The sequence below is a fragment of the Lithobates pipiens genome, unplaced genomic scaffold (assembly GCF_037356315.1).
Source record: "Lithobates pipiens isolate NorthernLeopardFrog02 unplaced genomic scaffold, aLitPip1_a1.2 Scaffold_16, whole genome shotgun sequence".
Lineage (NCBI taxonomy): Eukaryota > Metazoa > Chordata > Amphibia > Anura > Ranidae > Lithobates > Lithobates pipiens.
In genome coordinates this window covers 389,966,099-389,992,555 of record NW_027507748.1, presented here as the reverse complement: position 1 = coordinate 389,992,555, position 26,457 = coordinate 389,966,099, and the positions used below count along the sequence as shown (strand labels likewise).

At 41.5% G+C, this 26,457-nt stretch overlaps 1 protein-coding gene across 1 annotated transcript in view; it reads left to right on the top strand.

The window, feature by feature from the left end:
• Window positions 1-252: 252 nt before the first annotated feature.
• TMEM132E (transmembrane protein 132E) overlaps window positions 253-26,457 on the top strand; it is a 678,956-nt gene continuing 652,751 nt past the window's right edge. Inside the window, exon 1 of the mRNA XM_077482285.1 lies at window positions 253-1,652. Within this exon, the coding sequence (XP_077338411.1) occupies window positions 1,541-1,652 (112 nt within the window). The 5' untranslated portion in view covers window positions 253-1,540. The remainder of the gene's footprint in view (window positions 1,653-26,457) is intronic.

The window sequence follows — 26,457 nt, the reverse complement described above, 5'->3', positions numbered from 1 at the left end:
ATTTTTTTGCAATGCACTGCAACTGTAAAGATTATTTTCTATGCATGTCAAGGCAGGTCAATGGACATGTTGTGAACAAGCCCTAAAAGTGACCAGCCCTTAGCACAGTCCTTAGGGAGAAAGTGATATGCAGCAAACACAGTGGCTGGCGGGTACAATCAAAGAGCATGCACATCTAAAGGGATGCCTGAGATGCCTTCTTTCATATAACACAGGCGCTCCTGACTCCTCCAAGTCATTGAGCAGCTAGCAGCGCTGGAGACAGGAGGAGGTAACAGACAGCAGCAGGGAAGCTGAGTTCTTCTTCTCCCTCCCCATCACATCCTGTCCTCTTCTTCACCCTATGCACGCTAGCTTCAGGCGTCTCTGATCAAAAAATCATGGAAAGTCCTGTTTTTTCCCCCATTTTCCTCTGTGGCTTTGTCATTCACTATTGAGCATCTTTTCTCTCTCTTTAGTTAGGAGTCCTGTCTCAGCAGCCCAGTCTGTAGCACAAGTGCATAGAGAGATCAAGCTCTCGGGCAAGGTTGGGGTCGTCGTGCGCTGGGCTGATCGAATCCTAATCTGGAGTCGGGAAGGACGGCTGGTTGGAGCGATAATGCCTCTCTTCGCGAACGCCTGCAGGTTGTTACTAAGGCTGTGAGCAAAACTTGGGCAGCACCGGTTAAACTCGTCGAGGAAGAGCATAGGGTGCCTAGCGATGATCAGAGTCTTATGGTGTGGATGATATTGGTCCTGGTTGGATTTGGATAACTGTTGTTTCCCTTGAACATTGCAGACTGTATAAACGACGTGCCTTGGGAACTAAGCTACTTTTGCCCTGGTCAGGATTTGTCAGCAGCCTACAGGGGTCGTCGGTTATGCCTCCTGTCAGATGCTGTCTGGATTAACTAAGAATCTAACACAGAGGAATGCACAACCTATAACTTTTTTTTTTTCTATCTAAACTTTAAATAGCTGCCTTTGACTCAGCTCAATAAACCGCTTACGGATTTGGGAAATTTTAGTGGCTACATCCATTCTGCTTTTACGGGCAGATCTTTGCTTCGAGGATTATTACAAAATGAATGCTAACTGTGCCTCTGCACTTCATTAACAGGTTGATGCAGCGGTTCGATCGCCGCTGGCCAGTTTCTCGCATGCCCGGCCCCAGCGTAGCATCCGGCTTGGTCATGTGATTGCTAACAGCGCTAAGTGGAGCGCTAAGTGGAGTGCAAAAGAAAACAAAACAGTGATATGGTATTCCTGCTGCATTTATTTTTTTTATAAAAAAGGCAACATGCCAAAATTTGAGTGATTACAAGTGAAGAAGAAGGAGCTATGAAATGTAATGTCAGTGCTAATGCCTTGCATCCCATAGGTATTTTACATACTGAACAATATGCATAGAGTAGCTTGTGTGTCAAATTGTTGGTGAATGTAATCTAGTGGAAAAGGAGAATACAAAGAATACTGTTGCAGCTGAACTACAACACAAGCTTGCCATAGGAGCTGGACACTGCTTTTGTGGCTCCTGAGACTAAGGTGCCAGATCCTCACTATGACTGCCAAGAGAAGATGCCCAGGGCTGTTGTGGAGCTTCACGCACTACCATGGGCACTATGACAACTGCTACATCTATTGTTGCCTTCTGATTCTCATCACTGCCAGGGGTAAGTCATATCCAACAGCCAACAGACACTCTTCCCAACCTATGCCTGGCATGGGACTGTAGAAGGTCTACGAATCACATGTTGACTAGAAGCTTTAAATTGATGCATCTAGAATGAAGTATCCTAGAGTCCTTTCCATTTAAATTCAGCACACTCCCTGCATGGGTACCACCAGAGGTGTGGTTGGGTTTTGTTGGTGCTTTGTGATTATATTAAATGATGAGGTTCTTAAGGCAGGGTACCCAGATCTCCCACTTACTGTCATGTACGTATTCATGGTTGGTTATATGTCCTCACTGTATGTGTCTGCTGGCCCAACTTGCAACTGGTTGTGAGCTAATGTTTTATAGAATCCGCAGCATTGTTGCTCATAGATCATCAGGCTGGATGGAAGATGCTCCTGCCTCTTTCATGAGCAGTTCATGTCTTAAAAATCTCATAAAGGTGCTATGAAGCTTTTTCTGCTAAAAGTGTGACATATTCTGATGGTCCTCAAAAAAAAAAAAAAAAAAAAATCCATAAAAAACACTGGGCACTTTGCTCTGACACGACGGATGTGTATTGTGAGATGTCACATACATGCTGTTCTTTGGGTAAATGTGGCCCCCCTGTGGATCTCCTTTAACTCTTTTGTGCAGAGGCTTAAAAAAAAAAAAAAAAGAAGCATGACAACATCATGGGACATATTGTGGAGACGCAGATACTAATTAAATAGAAATTCAGTGGATGTGTCTCAGCATAGGGATTTGTGCACTGTTGAGCTTTGTCTCTTTGCATTCCCAGTGCCTGCTAATGTTATTTAAAGAAGCGAAGCGTGTGTAGCATTGCATACTAATAGAAAAGTAAAGAGTTAATGCGATTACAAGGTCCATTTGTTGCATGATTGAAATGCAAAATGCAATACAGCTGGAAGAGTAGGACAAACAGTTGGAGGGACACTGAAATGTAAAATGCATTTTTTTTTCATATACGTGCATTACCATGCTGATTGATGATTAGTAAGAAAAACACATACAGACTAGAAAAAAAATGAAACACTCTATTAACATTTGTATGAATTTAATGCTAAGAGGCATGCAGATGGATGCAGGACAACCAGTTAGAAATCAGCTTTAACATCCTAATGTGGACAAATCATGAAAGCTGATTTCTGATTGGTTAATGGTTTACTGCATACTGTTTTTGCACTTAATAAGTCAAATTGTTTTGTGACAAATATTGTCCATCTTTAGCTATAGTACCCCTCAACTCATTGCTTTTTGTAACAGGAAAGCATGACCTATTCTAAGTTGGAGAGCCTCAGCATAGACATGAATAGGAATCACTTTTCCTGTCACACAAGCTTGGGGGGGCAATCATTGCATGTGGCGTTTTTGGAACTTGATTGCCCTCTTCTATGCTCTTGTGACAAAGAGTGATCCCCATTCATGTCTATTGCTGAGCTAATGCAGCTCAGCAGATGGGAAGAATTGTGCCTTTTCTATTAACAAAAGCTCTGTGTGTAGAACCACCTATGTGATATCACCCTTAAAAATATATGCCTGCTTTAATCCAAGTCAGATAAGGTGAAGCTGTCTTGGCTTTCTTGCTTTGATTTTACATTCCCCAGCTGAAATCCTATCATGTTTGAATTTTTACTTGAATGTAATGTTATTACACCAATGCCTGTTGCAGAATGTGTTCCTTTTAGCACAATCTGTTTGTGCTATGTCATCTGGCTGTTTATTTTACTTGGAAAATGTAAATGACTTCTCAAAATGACAGTGTATTTGTCGCTCTGTGCTAAATCCACTTGGACGTACATGGTCAGGGAGGACACTGGCTCTCTAGGGAGAGGCGTGGGTATTGAGTTATGTATATGATAAAGAGCGTGGACATGATCGGCTGTCATTTCTGCTGATAAGACAAAAATACAATAAAAAGGCTAACACGTAGGTAGTATATGTCCTCTGGCAATCTTTATACACTATGCTTTTATTACGCCTGTATGTGAGTTAGGTGTATCTCTCATTAAATCTTTCCTGTTATTTTGATCAATTTTTGCACACAGCAGAACCAAATTTTGCATGGTGACCAATTACGCTATAAGTATATATTTGTGTTTTGGAAGAAGAATACATAATATACATGCAGTTAGTGCTTCTGGTGGAAGTTAAATCGGGTAACACTGTGCCATAACCTCACACCCAGTGTTTACCACCAAATGTATCTATAGGCAAAAAATGCTGCACAACTCTCCTGCGAAACGATCAAGCCATAGACCTAAGCTAGCATGGATGTTTATACCTTGTGCAGACACCTCCAGCACTGGCATTATCTCAGGGAAACATTAGAGACAGTCAAGGATAGTACACTCAAGGGGGATTGATTGTTCTCTTTGGTAGTTGTTTCCTGACTAGACCAATGGATTAGGCAACAATTATCTTCTGTCTATAGCAGTGTTTCCTAACTGTATGCCTTCGAGTAGCCCCAACAGACCATGTTTTGGGAATTTCCCTCATATATAATAGTTGGCATAAATACCATGACATTGGCACTCATTGGTATTCATTTAAAGCAAAAACCTTTTTCAGTCAAGGCACCCTTTAAAATTCTTCACAGTCTTGAGGCACCCCATTCTAAAAAAAATGTAAAAAATGAAACCAATAGTTTTACATAATGTAGCAACATTCACACAGGGCACCCAGCATTAACAATTATTTATTCTTCTAAAGCAAGTACACCTTTGCACACTGGTACTGCTCCCTTATTTTTTATTTTTACAGAAAGGAGCAGGAGAGGATGCTATGCAGGCATCTGACATCTTCCTTATCAACCTATGAAATCATTGATTGTTAGGATGCTGGCAGCTGGAAGTTTGTAATGGTGCACAATGAAAACATGTGGCTTTGTGTAACTAAAATACAGGGTTCATCCACTTTCTGGATTTTATACAGTTTTTGGTGCGTTTTAGGGCATTTTACCTAAGGCTCCCCTGAAGAAATCTGAAGGCACCCTGGTTGCTTAAGGCTGATTTAAAGCCCCTGTGCAAGGTGAAGGAAAGCCTGAGAACATGACCTGATGAGAATTCTTTAGCGCTGAGGTTGGAAATCTCTGGTCTATAGATATGTTAAAGGTGGCCATAAATAATGGATGAACTGACACCTTTCCAAATTTGAACACGTCGCTGACATCTTACCATATTCGAACCTGCTACAATCTTTTATGAGGCTCGAAGAAATATTTGATATCTCCACAGTCAATGTTTTATTCTTCTCTTTTGGAAGGATGAATGCCCCATGCACAGAGATTTTCCAGTATGCTGAGAATGTATGGTGCTCTTGGAATTAATAATATATTATATTAATTAATTAACTTGGGATAGTTTGTGTGATAAACCTACTTTTTATAAACAAATATGCATTATTACAATTAGAGCTCACTGATTAAAGTGTAAGTAAACCTCCCTATTGTTTTCAGCCAAGGAAGCTGACATCTTGGCCTCTGTTTAATCTACAACTGCCATGATGCTGCACATGTGATCATTGGATGGTTTGACAATATGGTTAAGTTCACAACCAATGAGAGTGTTACGTTCCTAGCATGTGCCAGAAATGTGACTGTTTTTTTTTAAACAGTTAAATGGATGGGTTTACTTCTACTTTAATTTAAAGTGATGTTAAAGCTAAAAACATGTTTTACCTTAATTCATTCCTTTCATTAAGGTAAAAAAAAATGTTTTCTATTTCTCGGCTCTTACAGCTCAGGTTGGAGCCGCTGTTAGTACAGTGATCTCCCCTGCTATTTTATTGTGCCCCACCAAAACACTCTGGTTAGCCCCTTTTTTAGGCAATGGCCGGTCGGCAGACCTTTTTCAGGCATGTCCCCTCAACAGAAGCTGGCCCAGCTACGGTACACATGGGCTAAATGTCAGGCGGTTTCTATTGAACCGGCCAATGTCGCCCAAGATTCGGGCCATGTGTACGGGGCTTAAGGGCTGTCAAACTAAACTAGTTGACTCAGTGATGGCAAGAAAGAATGTTCTGATAAAAGATTTTCCTACAAACGTTCAAATAACATTTTAGTTGTATGGCCAGCTCCCACCTGTTGCTTTTACTTACATGGGCAAGCACAAGATCACTTTAAGGGCAACTGAGAAGTGAATGAAAGAAAATAGTGTGTGCTACTTAACTATGTCAAGTATAAACTATATTTAAAAAGTAAAATAGACCAAATATAAAAAAATAGACCAAATATTACCCACTTCCGGAATGCCGCAAGCCGATATACATCCTAACTTTGAAGAGGAATATCGTTAGCTAGCTGCCATAACCTAGGTATTCTCTTTTTCGTACAGCAATCTGGTTTCTGATTCACAGCAAGATCACTTTTATCAGCGGCGGGAGAGGTATCGCCATGATCGGTAGAGCAAGAGCAATAATTCTAGCTCTAGAGCTCCTCTGTAACTCAAAACTTACAACCTGTCAAATTTTCTAAACGTCGCCTATGGAGATTTTTAAGGGTAAAAGTTTGTCGCCTTTCCACGAGCAGGCACAATTTTGAAGTGTGACATGTTGGGTGTCAATTTACTCGGCGTAACATTATCTTTCAAAATATGAAAAACTCAGGCTAACTTTACTGTTGTCTTATTTTTTAATTCAAAAGAGTGTATTTTTTACAAAAAAAGTGCGCTTGTAAGACCACTGCGCAAATACGGTGTGACAGAAATATTGCAACGACCACCATTTTATTTTCTAGGGCGTTAAAAAAAATTATAATGTTTGGGGATTCTAAGTAATTTTCTAGAAAAAAAAAACAGTTTTTAACTTGTAAACAACAAATCTCAAAAAGAGGCTCGGTCCTTAAGTGGTTAAAAACCTTTAAAAAAGCAAAGGTGAAAACCATCACTTTAAATTAAAAATTAACTTTAGTTTCACTACCCTCTTAGCAGCTTCTTAATATGAAATGTAATAAGAGCCCCCTGTTCCTTAAAAGATCAATTTACCTTAACCTTTACAATTAGGGAGCAGCATGGAAGACCTGTGGAACTAAAGCTTTTGATTTTACATTAACTTTAAGCAAATGTCTAAATGTTGACATACAATCATAATTAAAATCTGTGTTTTGCCCATCCAAGACAAGTAACAGATTTGCTTTAATCACCCTTCCCGCCTAAAAATACATTTTTCTTTTGCTCTCCTTTTGCATTTGGCGCTTCAGAGATTCAAGTGTTAGTTTATCTAAAAAATAATATATATATATATATATATATATATATATATACACACATATACACACAGTCCTTGAAAAGTATTCCAAGTTTCCAAACAAATCAAATTAAAATTACCTTTACCTGCAGAGTGAAGCCTCCCACAAAGACACCTGAAATTTTTCACAGCTCCATCCTGTCCCCTTTCTATGATGGACCAGCCGTTATGATGAGTGCCCCTTAGTGGTAAAGGAGCCAGCACTGTCCTTTTGAGCCTTGCACGTGTGCAGAGCTATCTTTTGTTGCCACAGATGACCTTGGCAGGTTCAACACTCATTCTCCCGTTGCAGCCACTGAGCTCATCTGCTCTGCTTAAGGGCATAATGCATGTGTGGGGCTCAGAATAAGGATGGCACTTCCTCCTTAGGTGTAGTGATGGACGAACTTCCGACGGGACGTTTCGCGAACGCGAAACGCGAACGGACACAAACGTTCGCGAAAACGACCGTTCGCCGCGGGCTCCATTGACTTCAATGGGAGGCGAATTTCGCAAACCTTTAGGTCGAATTTGCGGCCACGGGGTAATTATTAGGGGGTAGCACGTAGTCCCACCACCTGGACAATAGCATAATACATGTATGAGGTGAATTTGGGATCGATAACTACAAGCATTTTTTTTTTATTTGGGAAATTGTTCTGACAATTCAGGACTATGGAGCTAATGAAGGCAATGGAGGAGAGGGAAGGTCAGGGACCAGGGTAGGCAAACAAGAGGGTGCAGGAGATACAGAGCACTGACAGCAGCACCGTAATACAGAGCACTGACATCAGCACCGTGACATACAGCGCTGACAGCAGCTCCGTGACATACAGCGCTGACAGCAGCTCCGTGACATACAGCGCTGACAGCAGCTCCGTGACATACAGCGCTGACAGCAGCTCCGTGACATACAGCGCTGACAGCAGCTCCGTGACATACAGCGCTGACAGCAGCACCGTGACATACAGCGCTGACAGCAGCTCCGTGACATACAGCGCTGACAGCAGCTCCGTGACATACAGCGCTGACAGCAGCTCCGTGACATACAGCACTGACAGCAGCTCCGTGACATACAGCGCTGACAGCAGCTCCGTGACATACAGCGCTGACAGCAGCACCGTGACATACAGCGCTGACAGCAGCTCCGTGACATACAGCGCTGACAGCAGCACCGTGACATACAGCGCTGACAGCAGCTCCGTGACATACAGCGCTGACAGCAGCTCCGTGACATACAGCGCTGACAGCAGCTCCGTGACATACAGCGCTGACAGCAGCACCGTAAGCAGCCCCAGGAGGAAGTCAGCACAGCACAGGGATGGTGTGATCCCCTCATAATAAGAACCCCCAGGAGGAAGTCAGCACAGCACAGGGATGGTGGGAGCCCCTCATAATAAGAACACCCAGGAGGAAGTCAGCACAGCACAGGGATGGTGGGAACCCCTCATAATAAGCAGCCCCAGTAGAAATATGACACCGCTCAACCTCTTCAAAGAGGAGGGTAGGGGCATATAGTACGGTGTGCTTTTTTGGGTCAGGGAAGTGAGCCAAATGAATTAAGAAGGTCTGTGTGCTTGATTCCAAAAATTGTTTATAGACATATACATGGTCTACTGATCACATGTGTTGAATTCCTCCGAGATCCATGCCTCATTCATTTTTAGAAATGTGAGGTAGTTAACACTGTCGTGAGCTAGGCGAGTACGCTTATCGGTCACAATCCCCCCTGCTGCGCTGAACGTCCTTTCGGACAGGACACTGGATGAGGGGCAAGCCAACAGTTCGATTGCAAATTGGGCAAGCTCTGGCCAGAGGTCAAGCCTGCCCACCCAGTAGTCTAGGGGTTCATCACTCCTCAGAGCGTCCACATCGGCCGTTAACCCAATGTAGTCGGACACCTGACGGTCTAGGCGTTCCCTGATGCTGGATCCGGATGACACCTGTCGATGGGTCGGCTGAAAGAATGACCTCATATCCGAAGTCACCAACACATCTTCAAACCGGCCTCTTCTTGCAGGCGCTGTTGGATTGGTACCCGCAAATCCTTCTCTGGGAGTGGGAATTGCTCCTCTGCCAGCGCACGCAAAAGCAGAATGCAGCATTTCTCGAAGCAAGGCCTGGAAGTGCTGCATTCTGACAGCCCTCTGCGACGGCGGTAACATTTCCGCCATTTTGTGTTTGTACCGGGGATCTAAGTACGTTGCCACCCAGTACTGGTCCTTGACCCTCATGCTTTTTATACGGGGGTCCCTATTAAAACACTGGAGCATGAAGGCCCCCATTTGCACTCAAGCGGAAGGTATGTGGTGGTGGTGGTGTTGTTGGTGGTAGTGTCTTTGGGGGTGCACATAGCAGAGAGTGAAGAAGAGGGTGCAGATCGAGAGGATGAGGAGGGTGCAGAAGAATAAGGCTGAGTGAGCCACTCAACCAAGTCTGGTGCGTCCTTTAAAGTAATTGAACGCACCTTCTGCAACTTCCCACTTTGGCTCAAGGCTGTTGCTCCTGCCCTACCCCTACCACCCCTGCGGAAGGGCCTGCCTCTTCCTCTGCCTGTCATTTTTTAAATCACCCTGTGACAAAACTCTTAGTCCCTATACCGCTGAAGGACTGCTGCAGTATAGGGCAGCGGTCAGCAGTAGTGCACGTCAACCCTATGTATTGTGGACCGATAGCGGTCCTTACAGAACAGCAGACTGTACTGCACTCAGGCCTATGTACCGTAGCACCCTATACCAAGTTACCAGTCCTTATAAAAACTTTTGTGGACCAAGCAGGTTGTGTGTTAGTGTTTAGCAGACTGTGCGTCAGTCCCTATACCGCTGAAGGACTGCTGCAGTATAGGGCAGCGGTCAGCAGTAGTGCACGGCAACCCTATGTATTGTGGACCGATAGCGGTCCTTACAGAACAGCAGACTGTAACGCACTCAGGCCTATGTACCGTAGCACCCTATACCAAGTTACCAGTCCTTATAAGAACTTTTGTGGACCAAGCAGGTTGTGTGTTAGTGATTAGCAGACTGTACGTCAGTCCCTATACCAATGAAGGACTGCTGCAGTATAGGGCAGCGGTCAGCAGTAGTGCACGGCAACCCTATGTATTGTGGACCGATAGCGGTCCTTACAGAACAGCAGACTGTACTGCACTCAGGCCTATGTACCGTAGCACCCTATACCAAGTTACCAGTCCTTATAAAAACTTTTGTGGACCAAGCAGGTTGTGTGTTAGTGTTTAGCAGACTGTGCGTCAGTCCCTATACCGCTGAAGGACTGCTGCAGTATAGGGCAGCGGTCAGCAGTAGTGCACGGCAACCCTATGTATTGTGGACCGATAGCGGTCCTTACAGAACAGCAGACTGTAACGCACTCAGGCCTATGTACCGTAGCACCCTATACCAAGTTACCAGTCCTTATAAGAACTTTTGTGGACCAAGCAGGTTGTGTGTTAGTGATTAGCAGACTGTGCGTCAGTCCCTATACCAATGAAGGACTGCTGCAGTATAGGGCAGCGGTCAGCAGTAGTGCACGGCAACCCTATGTATTGTGGACCGATAGCGGTCCTTACAGAACAGCAGACTGTACTGCACTCAGGCCTATGTACCGTAGCACCCTATACCAAGTTACCAGTCCTTATAAGAACTTTTGTGGACCAAGCAGGTTGTGTATTAGTGTTTAGCAGACTGTGCGTCAGTCCCTATACCGCTGAAGGACTGCTGCAGTATAGGGCAGCGGTCAGCAGTAGTGCACGGCAACCCTATGTATTGTGGACCGATAGCAGTCCTTACAGAACAGCAGACTGTACTGCACTCAGGCCTATGTACCGTAGCACCCTATACCAAGTTACCAGTCCTTATAAAAACTTTTGTGGACCAAGCAGGTTGTGTGTTAGTGTTTAGCAGACTGTGCGTCAGTCCCTATACCGCTGAAGGACTGCTGCAGTATAGGGCAGCGGTCAGCAGTAGTGCACGTCAACCCTATGTATTGTGGACCGATAGCGGTCCTTACAGAACAGCAGACTGTAACGCACTCAGGCCTATGTACCGTAGCACCCTATACCAAGTTACCAGTCCTTATAAGAACTTTTGTGGACCAAGCAGGTTGTGTATTAGTGTTTAGCAGACTGTGCGTCAGTCCCTATACCGCTGAAGGACTGCTGCAGTATAGGGCAGCGGTCAGCAGTAGTGCACGGCAACCCTATGTATTGTGGACCGATAGCGGTCCTTACAGAACAGCAGACTGTACTGCACTCAGGCCTATGTACCGTAGCACCCTATACCAAGTTACCAGTCCTTATAAGAACTTTTGTGGACCAAGCAGGTTGTGTATTAGTGTTTAGCAGACTGTGCGTCAGTCCCTATACCGCTGAAGGACTGCTGCAGTATAGGGCAGCGGTCAGCAGTAGTGCACGGCAACCCTATGTATTGTGGACCGATAGCAGTCCTTACAGAACAGCAGACTGTACTGCACTCAGGCCTATGTACCGTAGCACCCTATACCAAGTTACCAGTCCTTATAAAAACTTTTGTGGACCAAGCAGGTTGTGTGTTAGTGTTTAGCAGACTGTGCGTCAGTCCCTATACCGCTGAAGGACTGCTGCAGTATAGGGCAGCGGTCAGCAGTAGTGCACGTCAACCCTATGTATTGTGGACCGATAGCGGTCCTTACAGAACAGCAGACTGTAACGCACTCAGGCCTATGTACCGTAGCACCCTATACCAAGTTACCAGTCCTTATAAGAACTTTTGTGGACCAAGCAGGTTGTGTATTAGTGTTTAGCAGACTGTGCGTCAGTCCCTATACCGCTGAAGGACTGCTGCAGTATAGGGCAGCGGTCAGCAGTAGTGCACGGCAACCCTATGTATTGTGGACCGATAGCGGTCCTTACAGAACAGCAGACTGTACCGCACCCAAGCCTATGTACCGTAGCACCCTAGACAGACCAAGTTACCAGTCCTGATAAAGAGCTTTGTGGAACAAGTGAGTTGTGAATGATTAGCAGACTGCAGCAGAAGGGCAGCAGTCAAGTATAATATTCTTTCTATATTTGGAAGAAAGAATATTATACGTGTACAAGCCTATTACCGTACCACTGATACCAGTCCTGAAAAGAACCTTTGTGGAACTAATAGTAACAGCAAGTCTTTAAAATTATCCTCACTGCCTGACACACTGCTTCCTGCCTGTCCCTATACAAATTGGCAAAAAAGAGTAGGCTGGAACGATTAGCTGGAATAGCTCTTTTGTGGACCTGATAGTAACAGCTAATGATGATGATGATGATGATGATGAAGAAAGACTAATCTGGCTGAGCTGTCCCTAAAATAGCAGCATACAGCGCTCTGTCCCTTTATCTAAACTGACAAAAGAAACTCAGGCTGCTGACCTAACACCTATACCAGTCCTGAAAAGAACTTTTGTGTACCAAATAGCTAGCGTTTTCTCTGTCCCTACTCCACACAGGATCCTTTCCCTACAGTGACAGAAGAAAGAATGTAAAATGGCCACCGGATCGGGTGTATTTATAGGTTAGGGGGAATGTCCAAGTGTCCATGAGCTGTCATGTCTCAATTGGTTGTCCTGTAACACATGATAAACGTGTCACGAAAGGTTAAAGTTCTTGTATACATTAAACACGTAAGTCCGCCGGGGCGAACGACGGAAAAAGGCGTTCGAACCCGCGGACGGCGAAAGTCGGAAATTCGCCGCGAAACGACCGCCGGGCGAAACGTTCGTCCATCACTACTTAGGTGCTCACCCTAGCAAGTGATCCATCCTAGGGAGATGATGGAGCTGTAAAAAATATCAGAAATGTATGGGGCAGGCTCCACTGCATGCATGAATTGCCTTAAAGTATATAAGGGCCCTAAATATGATGGCAGGATAGTGTTCATGAACTACATAAAGTTTTTTTAAGGTGAACTGACCTTTTATGGAAATAGATAGTATTTCCAGGTATGAAGGTGCATGTGACTTACCTCATGTGGTCGGGCTGGGCCAATCAGTGATGGCGTGCAGGGAGTAAATAGCCCTGTGTAAAATATGACTTCCCAGGCTCGTAACTCTCCTTTTGTTTCCTGTGGCTGAACAGAACAGAAGGGAAGTGAAAGGAATGTATGGTTATGGGGTGGCTAGGTTAAGGTGAACTTACTAAGAGTAACTTCACTTGTGTCAAGAAAAAGAAAATGCCCTCTGGGTGATCAGTGTATATTTTAAGGATTTTATTAAACTTTGTTACAGAGTCCTACCTGTTTCTTCTTTGAAGATAAAGCTGTTTTCAGTAGAGTGAATCTGAATAGGAGTAACTGTTTTCATAATTTATTAGCTAATGCACTTGCAGTGTTCTACTGAGGAAAGTCGCAGTGTTGGCATCACCTTAAAAGTAGTCAACCATTTGGGAGTTGGCAGCTGTGTGAATGACAGCGCTGTAACTGCAAATGGCTAGGTCATCTTTACATGCTCAATATTGACCAGTAATGTGGCTAAACATAAAGTCCCAGGAAATAATGAACATCGATGGATGTTGGATCATGAGATCCATTCTGGTCCTCATAAATAACAAAATTATATTTTTGTGTGCACTACTGATTCCAATTGTACAATTACTGTACTTTTAGATTTACCTACAATTATGACATGCGAGGACCTACCTGATAGAATATAAATAGATTTTGTGGTATGGCCAGATTTTGCTGAGAAACAGCATGTTGACAAGCGAAATCTGTGAAAATGTTTCCAAGTTCAGAAGAGATATTTATTAGCTATGAATTACAAAGCTACTAGGAATAAAATAGGACATACAAAACATCCTTTGTGATTTGGTTATCTATTGTTCACTATAATTACATGATGAGTTGAATATCTGCTTTAGTTAATGTGTAGCTCAGTGAGCCCATTAAATGTCTGTCAATCAATACCTGTGATTTCTGGAGCAACAGGCATAACTGTTTTTTTTTTTTTTTTTAAAGCATACCAAGCCGAAAACGTTATTGCCACTGAGGGTGTTATCATTCAACGTGGGCCCAAATGTTCAGTAACATTTGAAAAAAAAAAAAAGTGTGCCCCATACACATTCACTCTTGCAAGAGATTGTCAAAGTAGATTTCTTCACTTCTTTGTTATAGGAGAAAACTAGAAGTCAATGTGCACATCCACGTGAATTTAAATATTTAAACATTTATTGTCTAAAAACCTGAGTATGAATTATTTAGATTTTTCTTTTATCTAGATTTTATTAGACATTACTTTGGAATTGCATATCAATATAATATACAATAAATAATACAATTTGATAATTATAATGGTGGTGATAATAGTAATGTATAATAATGATGATAATGTATAATATCATATTTTTTATAATAATATAAAAATAATAATAATATAATATACAATATAAAATATAGGTGGCATTACTATACTATCTTAGAAAATGAATTTATTGTTGTAGTTGATCTGTTTTGATGCTGACATTTGTTCTGCCTGAAAAGAGAACTCTTTATGAAGTATAGAGTTTGACCTCTCCTAAAAATGCTAGGTGTCTAGATGTCAAGTTGAATCAATGGTTTCCCTTACTCTTCAAGTCACTGACCCAGAACAAGAGCATCATTAGTTGTGACTTTTTAATCTGCATACTTGCTCTGGGTCATCGGCTCAGACATATTGAAGCTAATAGATGAATATGACAGCCAGGGAATTATCATTTTTAGATGGAGGTCAACTATGGTAGCCTTGGTTTCTTTAAAATAACACCAGTCTGCTTGTTGCAATAACGCCACTGTCCAATAGGGAGCATCCAGGAGCTGTTTGAGAGTGCCCAGGAGCAAAGATATCAAATGCTCATGTTGTGCAGCTGCTGTTAGATCTGCGTGCAAGAATTAAGTAAAGCTTTGACACAGAGTTTATTAACACATAGTATGTTGTTGCGGCAGACTTACAAAGTAACAATGAGCAGTAATTAAAATAAAAAATAACCTACAGACTGAGTGCTGTGGGTTATGCTTTTCAGAATGGTAAATGTCAGGGTTTTTTTTAATGATATTTTATATAAAACATTATATTACATTTTGACTAGTTGCAGTGATAATTTTAACCAGTTCAGTTCCAGAACCCCTTCACTTTTGCAAATACAGTTTTTGTTCTAGAGATGTGTTGGATTTCACCCTATAACTTTTTTTTTTGAGCAGCCATATATGTAAATGTGTAAAAAAAACTACGTGTAAAAACACGGCCTAAATACACTGCTCAGTGTCAAATTGCTTCACAGGTAAATGATAATCAAACGTAAAAAAAATCCCTTAATCCGTTCTCAGCAATCAAGCGAATAAAAGACACTCGACCTTAAAGCTGCTGTTATAGATTAATAAAATTGCAAGAAGTAACAGAAGAAAGTTCAGTCCAATTGCTGCATCAGTCTCATGTTATAACAGTGTACATAGATCTATATTCATTTTTTTTTTTTGCATGGCTATTGCTATTGCATATGTACCCTAAACTGTAACTGACAAAGTCTTATGACCACAAGGATAACATGTATGAAATTATTAAGCTCAAAGTCAGAATTTGCTATTTAATTCAGGAAAGATGTCTTCCCTTTTGACGTTATCTGCAATCCGTGGCATGCAAAATAAATCATTTGTAAAGGATATTAGTGTAACAGTAAACCTGAAATCCAGGCAGAGATAAAAAATAAAATCAATTTAGTTATACCATATTTTACACGCAACTTGTATAAATATCTGAGCTTGACCTGGTTTAATTTCCTGTAGAGCAGCACTTAGATTGGGAGAGGGAAGAAGAGGCACTTGCAGCCAATCAGATTTCCTGCATTTACATGTGGTGACAAAGGACATGCTGACTGGTGGTGGTAGCCTTCTTCCTTCCTAACTGTCCAAGCACAGGCTGAGGGCAGGGAGGTGATCAAAAGTGCTGCTTAACTGCAGGAAAGGCAAGTGAGGTCATCAGACTCGCTGTGCTGTCTGGCAGAGCTGTATTAATCTTGGGTCTAGGTGGGTTAAAATACAAATCATTTTGCAGAATACCTGTCTCCCATATACATATTTTAGCTGTCAATGTAATCTTTTTCCTGGATTTCGGCTTTAAGATACAATTGATTGAGAGCCCAGTAGACAGTGGCCACTGAAGCAGAAATAAAAACTAACTGACATCATGTTTTTGATAAAATGTTTCTTTTTGCTACAATATGGAAGCATTGTGGTTACATTAAGCTTTAGAGTGCTTGGCCAGAGCTTTAGCTCATCCTTAGACTGGTCCTATGCCTTTTTGTGGAACAAAGTCAAGTCAAAGTCAAGTCTCACAGCCAATCACTATCTATTTTGATATTAAATAAAAAGTGAGTGGTATTATTATCATATCTGTAAGTTCAGAGGTCGGCAACTGCTGGAACACATGCCCAGGTGGGCACACAATGCCTTTTTCCATAGCGCCTGCTGCCATTGTCTGTCTCCTCTCCTGAACTGAGGACACTTCCTCCTGTCTGATGGAAAAACAGCAACCTCTAGTAGTGGCTGTGACTAGGGGTAACCATACATCTTACAATCTGACCATACAATCTTGAGATCTACCAAAACTATGTAATGACATAATGGCAGCCTACATAAGCTAGCCAGTCAATTTATATCCAATCAGGCAGGGCCTTGCACTACATACTGCTAAGTAGATCTAAGAGGATTGTACAATTGAATGTAATGTGTGTGTGGTAAGCTTAAGCTCTTGGTGTGGTTTTGGCATAAAAGAAGCAGCCAGACAGCTGTAGAAGTGTGAAAGCCACACAGTGGGGAGTCTTTTTTGAAGGTAGGGGGTGACAAAAAGAAGGCAGATAGTTGTTGCTGGTTTTCTACAATTATCCAGCCTGAGCTAGAATAATTACTACCAGGTTTAGGATTGATTTGAGGTCTGAAGGTGCAGGCATTAGGGCTGATATGAGGGCTGAGGTTCATGCATTGGGTTTGATCTGAGGGCTAAGGTTTATACATTGGGGCTGATCTTAGGGCCGAGGTTTATGCATGGCGGCTGATCTGAGGGCTGAGGTTTATACATTGGCTCTGATCTAAAAAGCTGAGGTTTATGCATTGAGGCTGATCTGAGGGCTGAAACTTATGCATTGAGGCTGATCTGAGGCTCATGTATGGGGGCTGATCTGAGGGCTGAGGTTTATGCATTGGGGCTGATCTGAGGGCTGGGGTTCATGCATTAAGGGCTGATCTGAGGCTCGTGTATTGGGGCTGATCTGAAGGCTAAGGTTTGTGCATTAGGGGCTGATCTGAGGGCTGAAGTTTATTCATCGGGGCTGATCTGAGGGCTGAAGTTTATTCATCGGGGCTGATCTGAGGGATGAAGTTTATTCATCGGGGCTGATCTGAGGGCTGAAGTTTATGCGTTGGGGCTGATCTGAGGGCTGAGGTTTATGCATTTGGGCTGATCTGATGACTACAGTTCATGCATTGGGGCTGATTTGAGAGCTATGGTTCATATATTGGGACTGATCTGAGGGCTGAGGTTTGTGTATTTGGCCTGATCTGAGAGCAGAAGTTCATGTATGCATTGGGGCTGATCTGAGGGCTAAAGTCCATGCATTCGAGCTGATATGAGGGCTGAAGTTCATGCATTGGGGTGGATCTGAGGCAATTGGGTCTGATCTGAGAGCTATGGTTCATATATCGGGGCTGATCTGAGGGCTGAGGTTTGTGTATTGGGGCTGATACTGATGTGAGGGCTGAAGTTCATGCATTGGGGTGGATCTGAGGTAATTGGGTCTGAACCGAGATCTGAAGATGTAGGAATAGAGGCCACTCTGAGGTCTTAATAGGAACATGTTATGTGTGTATGCAGCAGCTAATACATTAATTATTATTGAGCTTAGCTTGTCATTAGCTGTACAACAATGAGTGCAAAAATTGAAGACAAAATTTATGACTACAGCACCCTATTGTTCTTGATTGATACTGTGGAAAAAGTTTCCAGCAAATTTTCTATCATCGTTATATTACATCCTGAGCAGTTAGAATTTGCTAAAATGTATTTGACAAATCTGTCCATTTGTTCCAGTTTTTGAAAATTTTCAAAGACTGCAAGCTCGCAGAATTGGCAACATGGGCGATTTTGGAGATCATGGTATGGATATGGCATTGCAATAATTGCCCCCACCCCTGTGTTCCTTATCAGAGACCATGTAATGAATAGAATGAACCTGCCTTCCTCTGCAGGTTGCAGAGATCTTTATCATCTATCATTTATCACTATTGTATGTCCCTTTGGCCTGTGTAGTATGTAAAAGTAGAGATGAGAATTAGGTTAAAGCTGAACTCTAGAAAAATATAACAAAAAATGCAGCTATGTACTGTATAGATTAATAAATTATTAATAACCCTCTATATAGCAGTTCTCGTACTGGAAGAGGGAGAAGAAACACAATGAGCAAAGTTCTACGCATGTGCTAGCAAGGAACGTGCCAATAGGAGGAGAGAACAAGGGGGCAGAGAGATTAGCTTATCAGTCTGCTGCTACTCTGTTCTCTGTAATGAGCTAAGGGAGGGAAAAGACCTATAAGTGTTAGTTCAGTTGCCTGCAGCAGATAAAAAAACTGCCAGACAGGGTGGAGCTATTGGGTACAGGTGAATAAATCTCCAAACTGTATAGATACTTTGATAGGTAAAACATCTCCATTATACAGTGCCTTGAAAAAGTATTCACACCCCTTGAAATTTTCCACATTTTGTCATGTTACCACCAAAAACGATTTTATTGGGATGTTATGTGAACACAAACACTGTGAAGTGGAAGGAAAATGATAAATGGTTTTCATTTTTTTTTACAAATAAATATGTAAAAAGTGTGGCATGCATTTGTATTCAGACCCCTTTATTGAAAGAAACCAATTGTCTTCAGAAGTCACCTAATTAGTAATAAGAGTCCACATGTGTGTAATTTAATCTCAGTATAAACAAAACTGTTCTGTGAAGCCCACAGAGGTTTGTTAGAGAACCTTAGTGAACAAACAGCATCATGAAGGCCAAGGAACACACCAGACAGGTCAGAGATAAAGTTGTGGAGAACTTTAAAGCAGGGTTAGGTTATAAAAAAATATACCAAGCATTGAACATCTAACAGAGCACTGTTCAATCCATCCTCTGAAAATGGATAGAGCATGACACAACTGCAAACCTACCAAGACATGGCTGTCCGTCTAAACTGACAGGCCGGGTGAGGAGAGCATTCATCAGAGAAGCAGTCAAGAGGCCCATGGTAACTCTGGAGGAGCTGCAGAGACTCAAAGCTCAGGTGGGAGAATCTGTCCACAGGACGACTATTAGTTGTGCACTCCACAAAGCTGGCCTTTATGGAAAAGTGGCAAGAAGAAAAACAGCTTTGAAAGAAAGCCATAAGGAGTCCCATTTGTAGTTTGCGTGAAGCCATGTGGGGGACACAGCAAACGTGTGGTAGAAGCTTCTCTGGTCAGATGAGATCAAAATGTAGCTTTTTGGCATAAAAGCAAAATGCTATGTGTGGCAGAAAACTAACTGCACATCACCCTGAACACACCATGAAACATGGTGGTGGCAGCATCATGTTGTGGGGATTCATTTCTTCAGCAGGGACAGGGAAGCTGGTCAGAGTTGATGGGAGGATGGATGGAGCCAAATACAGGTTAATCTTAGAAGAAAACATGTGAGGTGGAGGTTCACCTTCCAGCAGGACAATGACCCTAAACATACAGCCAGAGCTACAATGGAATGGTTTAGATCAAAGCATATTCATGTGTTAGAATGGGCCAGTCAATATCTAGACCTAAATCCAATTGAGAATCTGTGGCAAGACTTGCAAAATGCTGCTCACAGATGCTTGCTATCCAATCTGACAGAGCTTGAGCTATTTTGCAAGGAAGAATGGGCACAAATTTCACTCTCTAGATGTGCAAAGCTTTTAGAGACATCCCCAAAAGACTTGCAGTTGTAAGTGCAGTGAAAGGTGGTTCTACAAAGTATTGACTTTTTTCACATATTTATTTGTAAAAAATTCTGAAAACCATTTATCATTTTCCTTCCACTTCACAATTATGTGTTGGTCTATCACCTAAAATCCCCAAAAAATACATTTACATTTTTGCACGTAAGATGACAAAATGTGGAAAATTTCGAAGGGTATGAATACTTTTTCAGGGCACTGTAAATGTATTTTCACTTGAGTATTTAGCTGTTTGCTAAATTTCAGATTTAAATTACCACAATTGTAAGATAATGACATTTTGATAAGTATTTTGGATTAATACATGTAATGATTGTAGTCTGTAAATATCCATATGCCCATGCTGAAGGTCTGAAGCTAATTGTGGGATAGGAGGAGGTGGCAAAGGAATGATATCATAAGTTTGCAACGGCTCTTTTATTGTCCAGTCAGCAGGCTGAGGATGGATAGAGAATACCATCGTATTTCTTAAGTGTAAGAAGTGTCAGCCACCTTCCTGTGCTGCAGGGTAGAGATGTGTAAATCTAAGGGCTGGATGGACAAAAAAAACAAACCTTTGGCAGATAAAAGGCACCAATAACTGTCATCAGTCTGCAGATTTAGCTGTTTGTTTGGAGTAAAGCTTTAATCACTTGAGTGATAGTTTGTACATACTCCTTTATTACCTGGCCAGTTTTTAGTGCTGTGCTGTGCTGTGCTGTGTACTGACACATTCATATACCCAGAGGATTTATTTTATTTATTTTTTGAGACAGATAGAGATTTTTTTAGTAGTATTTATTAACCACTGGTTTTGTCTTTTGTAACCATATAAAAGTAAAGGGGCAAACAATTTTGAAAAAAAAAAATATCAGTACCCTTCTTTTCTGTTATAAAACATTTCAAATAAAAAAGGCCAGGACAGTACACACGCACCAAACATGACTCATTGTCTAAATGTGTTCGCACTTTTTTGTGTTATTCCGTGACCCCTTTTTTTTTTTTCCGCACTTTTTTGGACATGCATAAACATGTTAGTTTTGAGGTGTTAATGAGTTCCTAGCCTTTAAACGTCACCCACTGAAACAAAGTAGTAGCAATTTAACTTCCCCCTCCCCAAATCATTGATGATCATTGGCATTTGCCCCCCCCCCCCATCATTGGTGGTCAGTAGCACTATAACCCCTTCCCAGCCTATATAAGTTATCCCATACTGTTTGGAGGTCAGTGGCACTTTAAAACCCTTTCCTACCTTTAAATATTATCTCACAATCATTGGTAGTCAGTGGCATTTAACCCCCAACCAATAGCACCTTTCACTGCTGCTTTTCTCTGAAATGCACAGAGACATTCTGACTGGCTCTGTGCATTTTACCTGTGACCTGCAATGTCTACTGACAGCTTAATCACAAGAATTTAAATAATGCACTGGCCACTCATTTGTATTTTATATATTGCCATTTATAAATGGCACTCCAGAAAATCAAATTTTTCCTAACAGTTTTTTTTTTTTTTTTTTTTACAAAGGAATGGCATAAAGGTGGGTAAAGAGCAGAACTTTTGCAAAACACTCAATGTGCTAAAACCCTTTTTTTGAGTTTGCAGAGGGCTGAGAAAAAAAACAATGTTCTTATTTTGGTCTCATTTGTAACCTCGCCTTGCATAGCGTATCTCATTGGAAAATGAGATTATGCTGTGTAAGACTTTGCCTCGTTTATAAACAATTTTTCAATGTCGAAGCTCAATTTCATGCCCCAATCCCCTATTTTTATTTTCTGTCTCTAAACTGAATTTGTGGTACGCTTGTACTTTAAGCATTTGTTCATAACTGTTTTCTGAAAGTCTTACTCTTTAATCTTTTTTTTTTTTTTCTCATTTTCCTTGTTTGCTGCAATTGATGATGTTTTGTAAATACGGTTAGAAGTAATTATGTTTTATAAATATAGCATATATGCTTCCATGTATCAAAAAATGTAATATTTATCTCTGTTTATGCTCAAACTGAAGAGTTTTTATAAATAATATAAACAGTAACTGAAATGTAATAGTAATGGGATGCTGATTTTAATATTGTGAAAGTGTAACAAGTATCGTTAATGAAATTGACTGTGATTTCCTTTGTTCTTTTTAGGCTGGGTTCACACTGGAGAACACAGCGGCTCACGGCAGGAGTCCGGTGCATCTCCATTCACCGCTTTACGTGTGATTTCAGCCAGAATTTTGGGCTGGATTCGGACCTGAAATGGACCAAAAGATGCACAGGGATCTTGTGAAATTCGCACCGGAGCCGCTGCGGAAATGTGTGAACCGGCTCCATAGAGAGCTAGTCACAATCTCCTGCTATGTTAATTGGATGCGGAGAAACCTGTAACCAATTCGCAAAAGTGTGAACCCAGCCTGATTCTTTGATTGTGAATGTGTGTTTTTGTTCTTCTATGGCCCCTGTTCATATACAGTAGGTATCATCTATGCATTTGTCTGTAGACTTGTTAATTTTATTGATAGAAGGCTAAAAAATGAGATCATTAGATCTGGAGAAATATATTATGGTAGTTATACAAGCCTATGGTAATACAGTCTTAGTTACCTGTCACTAACCTCCCCCCCCCCCCCACCCAGAGAAAAAAAAAACCTCACCCCCGTCCTACCCCCCAGGTCATTGAAAACTGCAAGAAATAGTAAGGATCACTTATTAGAAAAATAGGCTTGCCACTGTTGTCATAGGAAAAAAGGCTCATAAATGTTAAAAAGAGAAATGACAAATGAAGAGAAATGAAGAGAGTCCTTATAGTGTAGTAAATAGTGTAATACATTTATATTAAAGTGGTTATATACCCTTTTTTTGTATTTTTACCTACAGGCAAGCCTTATTATAAGCATGTACGGTTTAGGGGATATTCACTTTACATGCAGCTGCTGTTGTCAGCGGCGCATGCGCTGTGAAGGTCTGGGAGGCGTTGCCGGACTTTGCTGGAAAGAAGTCCTACTCGTGCATGCATGGGAGCTACAAAATTGTGGCTCTGGCCACTCACAGCCTTGGAGCCACAAACCCAGAAGACAGGGGAAATGTCAGCTCCCTCGACGTGGACCGGGATCAGCTGCCGGCACCTCATATGCGGTGCATACTAGCTCATTGTGCCTTTTGCCTTACAGGTTTAAAAAAATAAAAATAAATTCTGCAGGTATACAACTTACTTAAGGACATAGTAAAGAACAAAGATTACTCATTCTATCGATAGGATGTTAAAAAAAAGAAAGAAAATGCACTACAGTGCATATAAGTTAATCTCAAAAATGTTATCCAGAAGGATATATTTTGGTAGATTTCATGAGGTTATGTCTTATCTTAGCTGCCTGTCACTGGCAATCCCAACCGACAACCCCCCCCCCCCCCCCCACCGCCACTGAATGTACCCAAGTTGATCGATCGATCAATCAACTTGGGTGCAACCAAATATTTGATTTTATATGTAATATATTGCTAGTGGCTATTATAGAACATCATAACCAGGAGAACATATGTGTTCTCCCAGTGATGATGGCTTCCCCCGCCTCCTACTGGGAGAACACAATGGCTCCATGGGACGGATTGAGTGATTTTTCTTTTCTACAACCTGTGACTGCGGGAAAGAAAATCGATCTTTCGATGGCCTACTTAGGTTTTCATACCGGGGGGATGTGCTATGTACTGTATATATAATGTCACTATGCCCTGACTGGGTATTTAGGATACTAAGGTATTTAGCAACTATTCTGTTACCGTATATATCCTTGTTGATGAGCCTTGATAAGTGTTCATGTTTGCAAATGGACTTGGTTCACCTTTGGCATATGCTGTCAATATTTGAAGGCAATTTCATCACATAATTTTGTCAACTTTTTTATTTTTTTAACTGATTCATCTTACATACTGCTAGTTGGCGAGAAACTGCAAAGTTATAAAACTATATACAGTATCTAAATTCAATGTATTTTTAGCTTTTGATACAGTGTTATCTTTTTCCGTTTGTTTTGTCCCTTCTAGAAGGATTTGCTATCTATGTCCTTTTGACTATTGTCAAAGAAACAGATAATAATGGAAAATCCAAAGGTTTACAATTTTCTCTGAACAGAAATAGAGGGGAAATCTTCCAACTGGAACATTTTTTCTGGTGTCAACTATGTAAGGCCTTGTTCACACAGGATTTAGCTTGGATAACTGACTTAATGGGAGTGCTGGCTGTCACTTTAAACAAGTAGCTAATATGTTTTAGCAGGCTTTCAACAAGCTTCAATTACTGCTGGAGCTTACTGATGTTTTCTAGCAGCTTGTTTTAAGTGACAATCAGTACTTCAATATTCGGAACTGTGTTTATTATTCCCAAACTGGAGTTGGATGATACTTTAAAGGTTTCAATGTAGCTTGCCATAGTGCTGCAAATACACTGTACAGACTTAACAAATACAAGCTGAAGCCCCTTTGAACAAGAAAAAAATCTGGCAGGGCTTTTGACCATTAACTACTCTATCTAAAACTTAAAGTTTTGGCTTTAGGTTAACTTTGAGGACCCATTCACACTTGTGCATGCATTGTGGAAATGCATTTTGCCACAACGCTTGGCAAACTGCCCTACGTGAGTTGTAGTAACATTCATTGGGAATGGCATTCCAACACTTTCCATAGTGCGCTATAACACATATACAATGGGCTGGGGTGCGTGGTATTGCGAAGAAGGTTCATGCATTATTTTTAGGCACTGTGTTGCATTGGCAGCCATTTACAATGAATGGTCTGCCTTAAGGCAATATATATTAACATGTGCATTGTGTGTGCATTAATAAAACCCAATGTGTAATAGAACCCTGATTTTTTTTAATGCTTTTTATTATGCCTGCCGCCTGTAGAGTGCCCAATAATTGTTTTTAAAAATGTAATACTAACACCTCAGCATTTTTTAGCCTAAAACACTGATCAGAATAAAATATACAATCCTGAGTAAACTTTTTGTTAAAATTCTTATCCCAGCACTTGCAGTTTACAACTTTTCAATCAGGCTGTTCTCTGTGCTGCTTCCTTGAACTTCTAGTCTTCACAAAACATAGAATAACTTGAGAATGCACTGTTCACTGTTGACAGTTTACTTGGAGAAGGCAGGGGGAGGAGGAGTTAGGAACAGGGGAGTGCCTTGCCATCCTAGGCTATGGGGCAATGTGTTTCTATTGATGTACACAGTGTAGGGAGACACAACTCTAGTTCCTGCATACAAGGGTGGATCCATAGGATGCTGCAAGAGAAAGCAGCCATTATGAAACAGAAAACTTGGGACAGATGTCATGAAACCAGCTGAAATTGGTACATAGGAATATGGAAATAAAAAAAGAAAAAAAGAAAAGAAAGAAAGAAAGAAATTACATAATACTTAAGTGATCAAAGAATATGTAAACCCAGCATTTCATATTCCAGATATGAGCCTGCTGTACCATCTACTTGTAAATGAAATAATCTTGTTCTCTTTGTATTGCTTCCTTTGTGTGAAATCCCTGGTGATCCTGCCAGTACCTCTGCTTTCCTATTAAAAACTGACCACACTTGGCATAAGAGTAAACCGTGGTCAGTTCTCTAGCCATGGTGGAAACTCAACCTGCTCTCCTACAATAATCAAACTTGTCATGACACCCCCCACCCCGCACAGCCTGTCACTGGGAAGCTCAGTGTGCTGCTGTTTCTCCTCAGCCAGCTTTATATCTATACACAAATGTTTTGTCTTTCATTTCAATTTTTTTTTTTAAATGTGTTGTTTTATATGGTGAGGGTTTACATATACTTTAAATCATTGTAAGGGTTATTTTTTTTAAAACAAAACATGTCATACTTACCTCCACTGTTTGCGTTGCACAGAGTGGCCCCGTATATCCTCTTCTGGGGTCCCCCGGTGGCTCTCCCCACATCAGATAACCCCCTAGGAAAAGCACTCTCCTGAGGGGGTTACCTTGCAGGCATGCACCCGAGTCCTGCATTCGGCAGCTATAGCTGCTGAATGTATGACATGACCCCGCCCCCTGGCTTCCGCATCATTGGATTTGATTCAATCTATCTGCTATCAAGCTACCCAATAAAGAGTCAAGAACCCCAGGCAGAGAGACAGTGCTTCTCTGCCGGGTCAAGTTCCAGGGCTCCAGGGTAAGTAAAACGGGGGGGGGGGGGATCTGGGGGCCCGGTCACTGCCAGGTGTTTTTTCACCTTAATGCATAGGATGTATTAAGGTGAAAAAACATGAAGGTTTAAACCCCTTTAAAAAAAAACTGAGGATTTAATATCACTTTAAGATCAAGTTTTTTTTCACTTTAATTTAAAAAAAATTGATACTTACCTCAATGCTCAGATATCACATGTTTGAGGCTAGTGGCTTGCTGAATACAAGCACAATGTATTACAAACAAGTGTAATGTTTTGGCATAATATAATGCAATGAGGTCCACCCAAATGTCAATTTTAAGCTGCTTAGAGTTGCTTTTTATTTTTCCATTTCTTTATTCAAATTAGCAAAACAGGAGAAAGATTACAAACATTTAGACACCCATTGGTGAAAGCACAGAACAATAAGCAAGAAAAGACAGAATACGGAAAAATGCAAACTTAG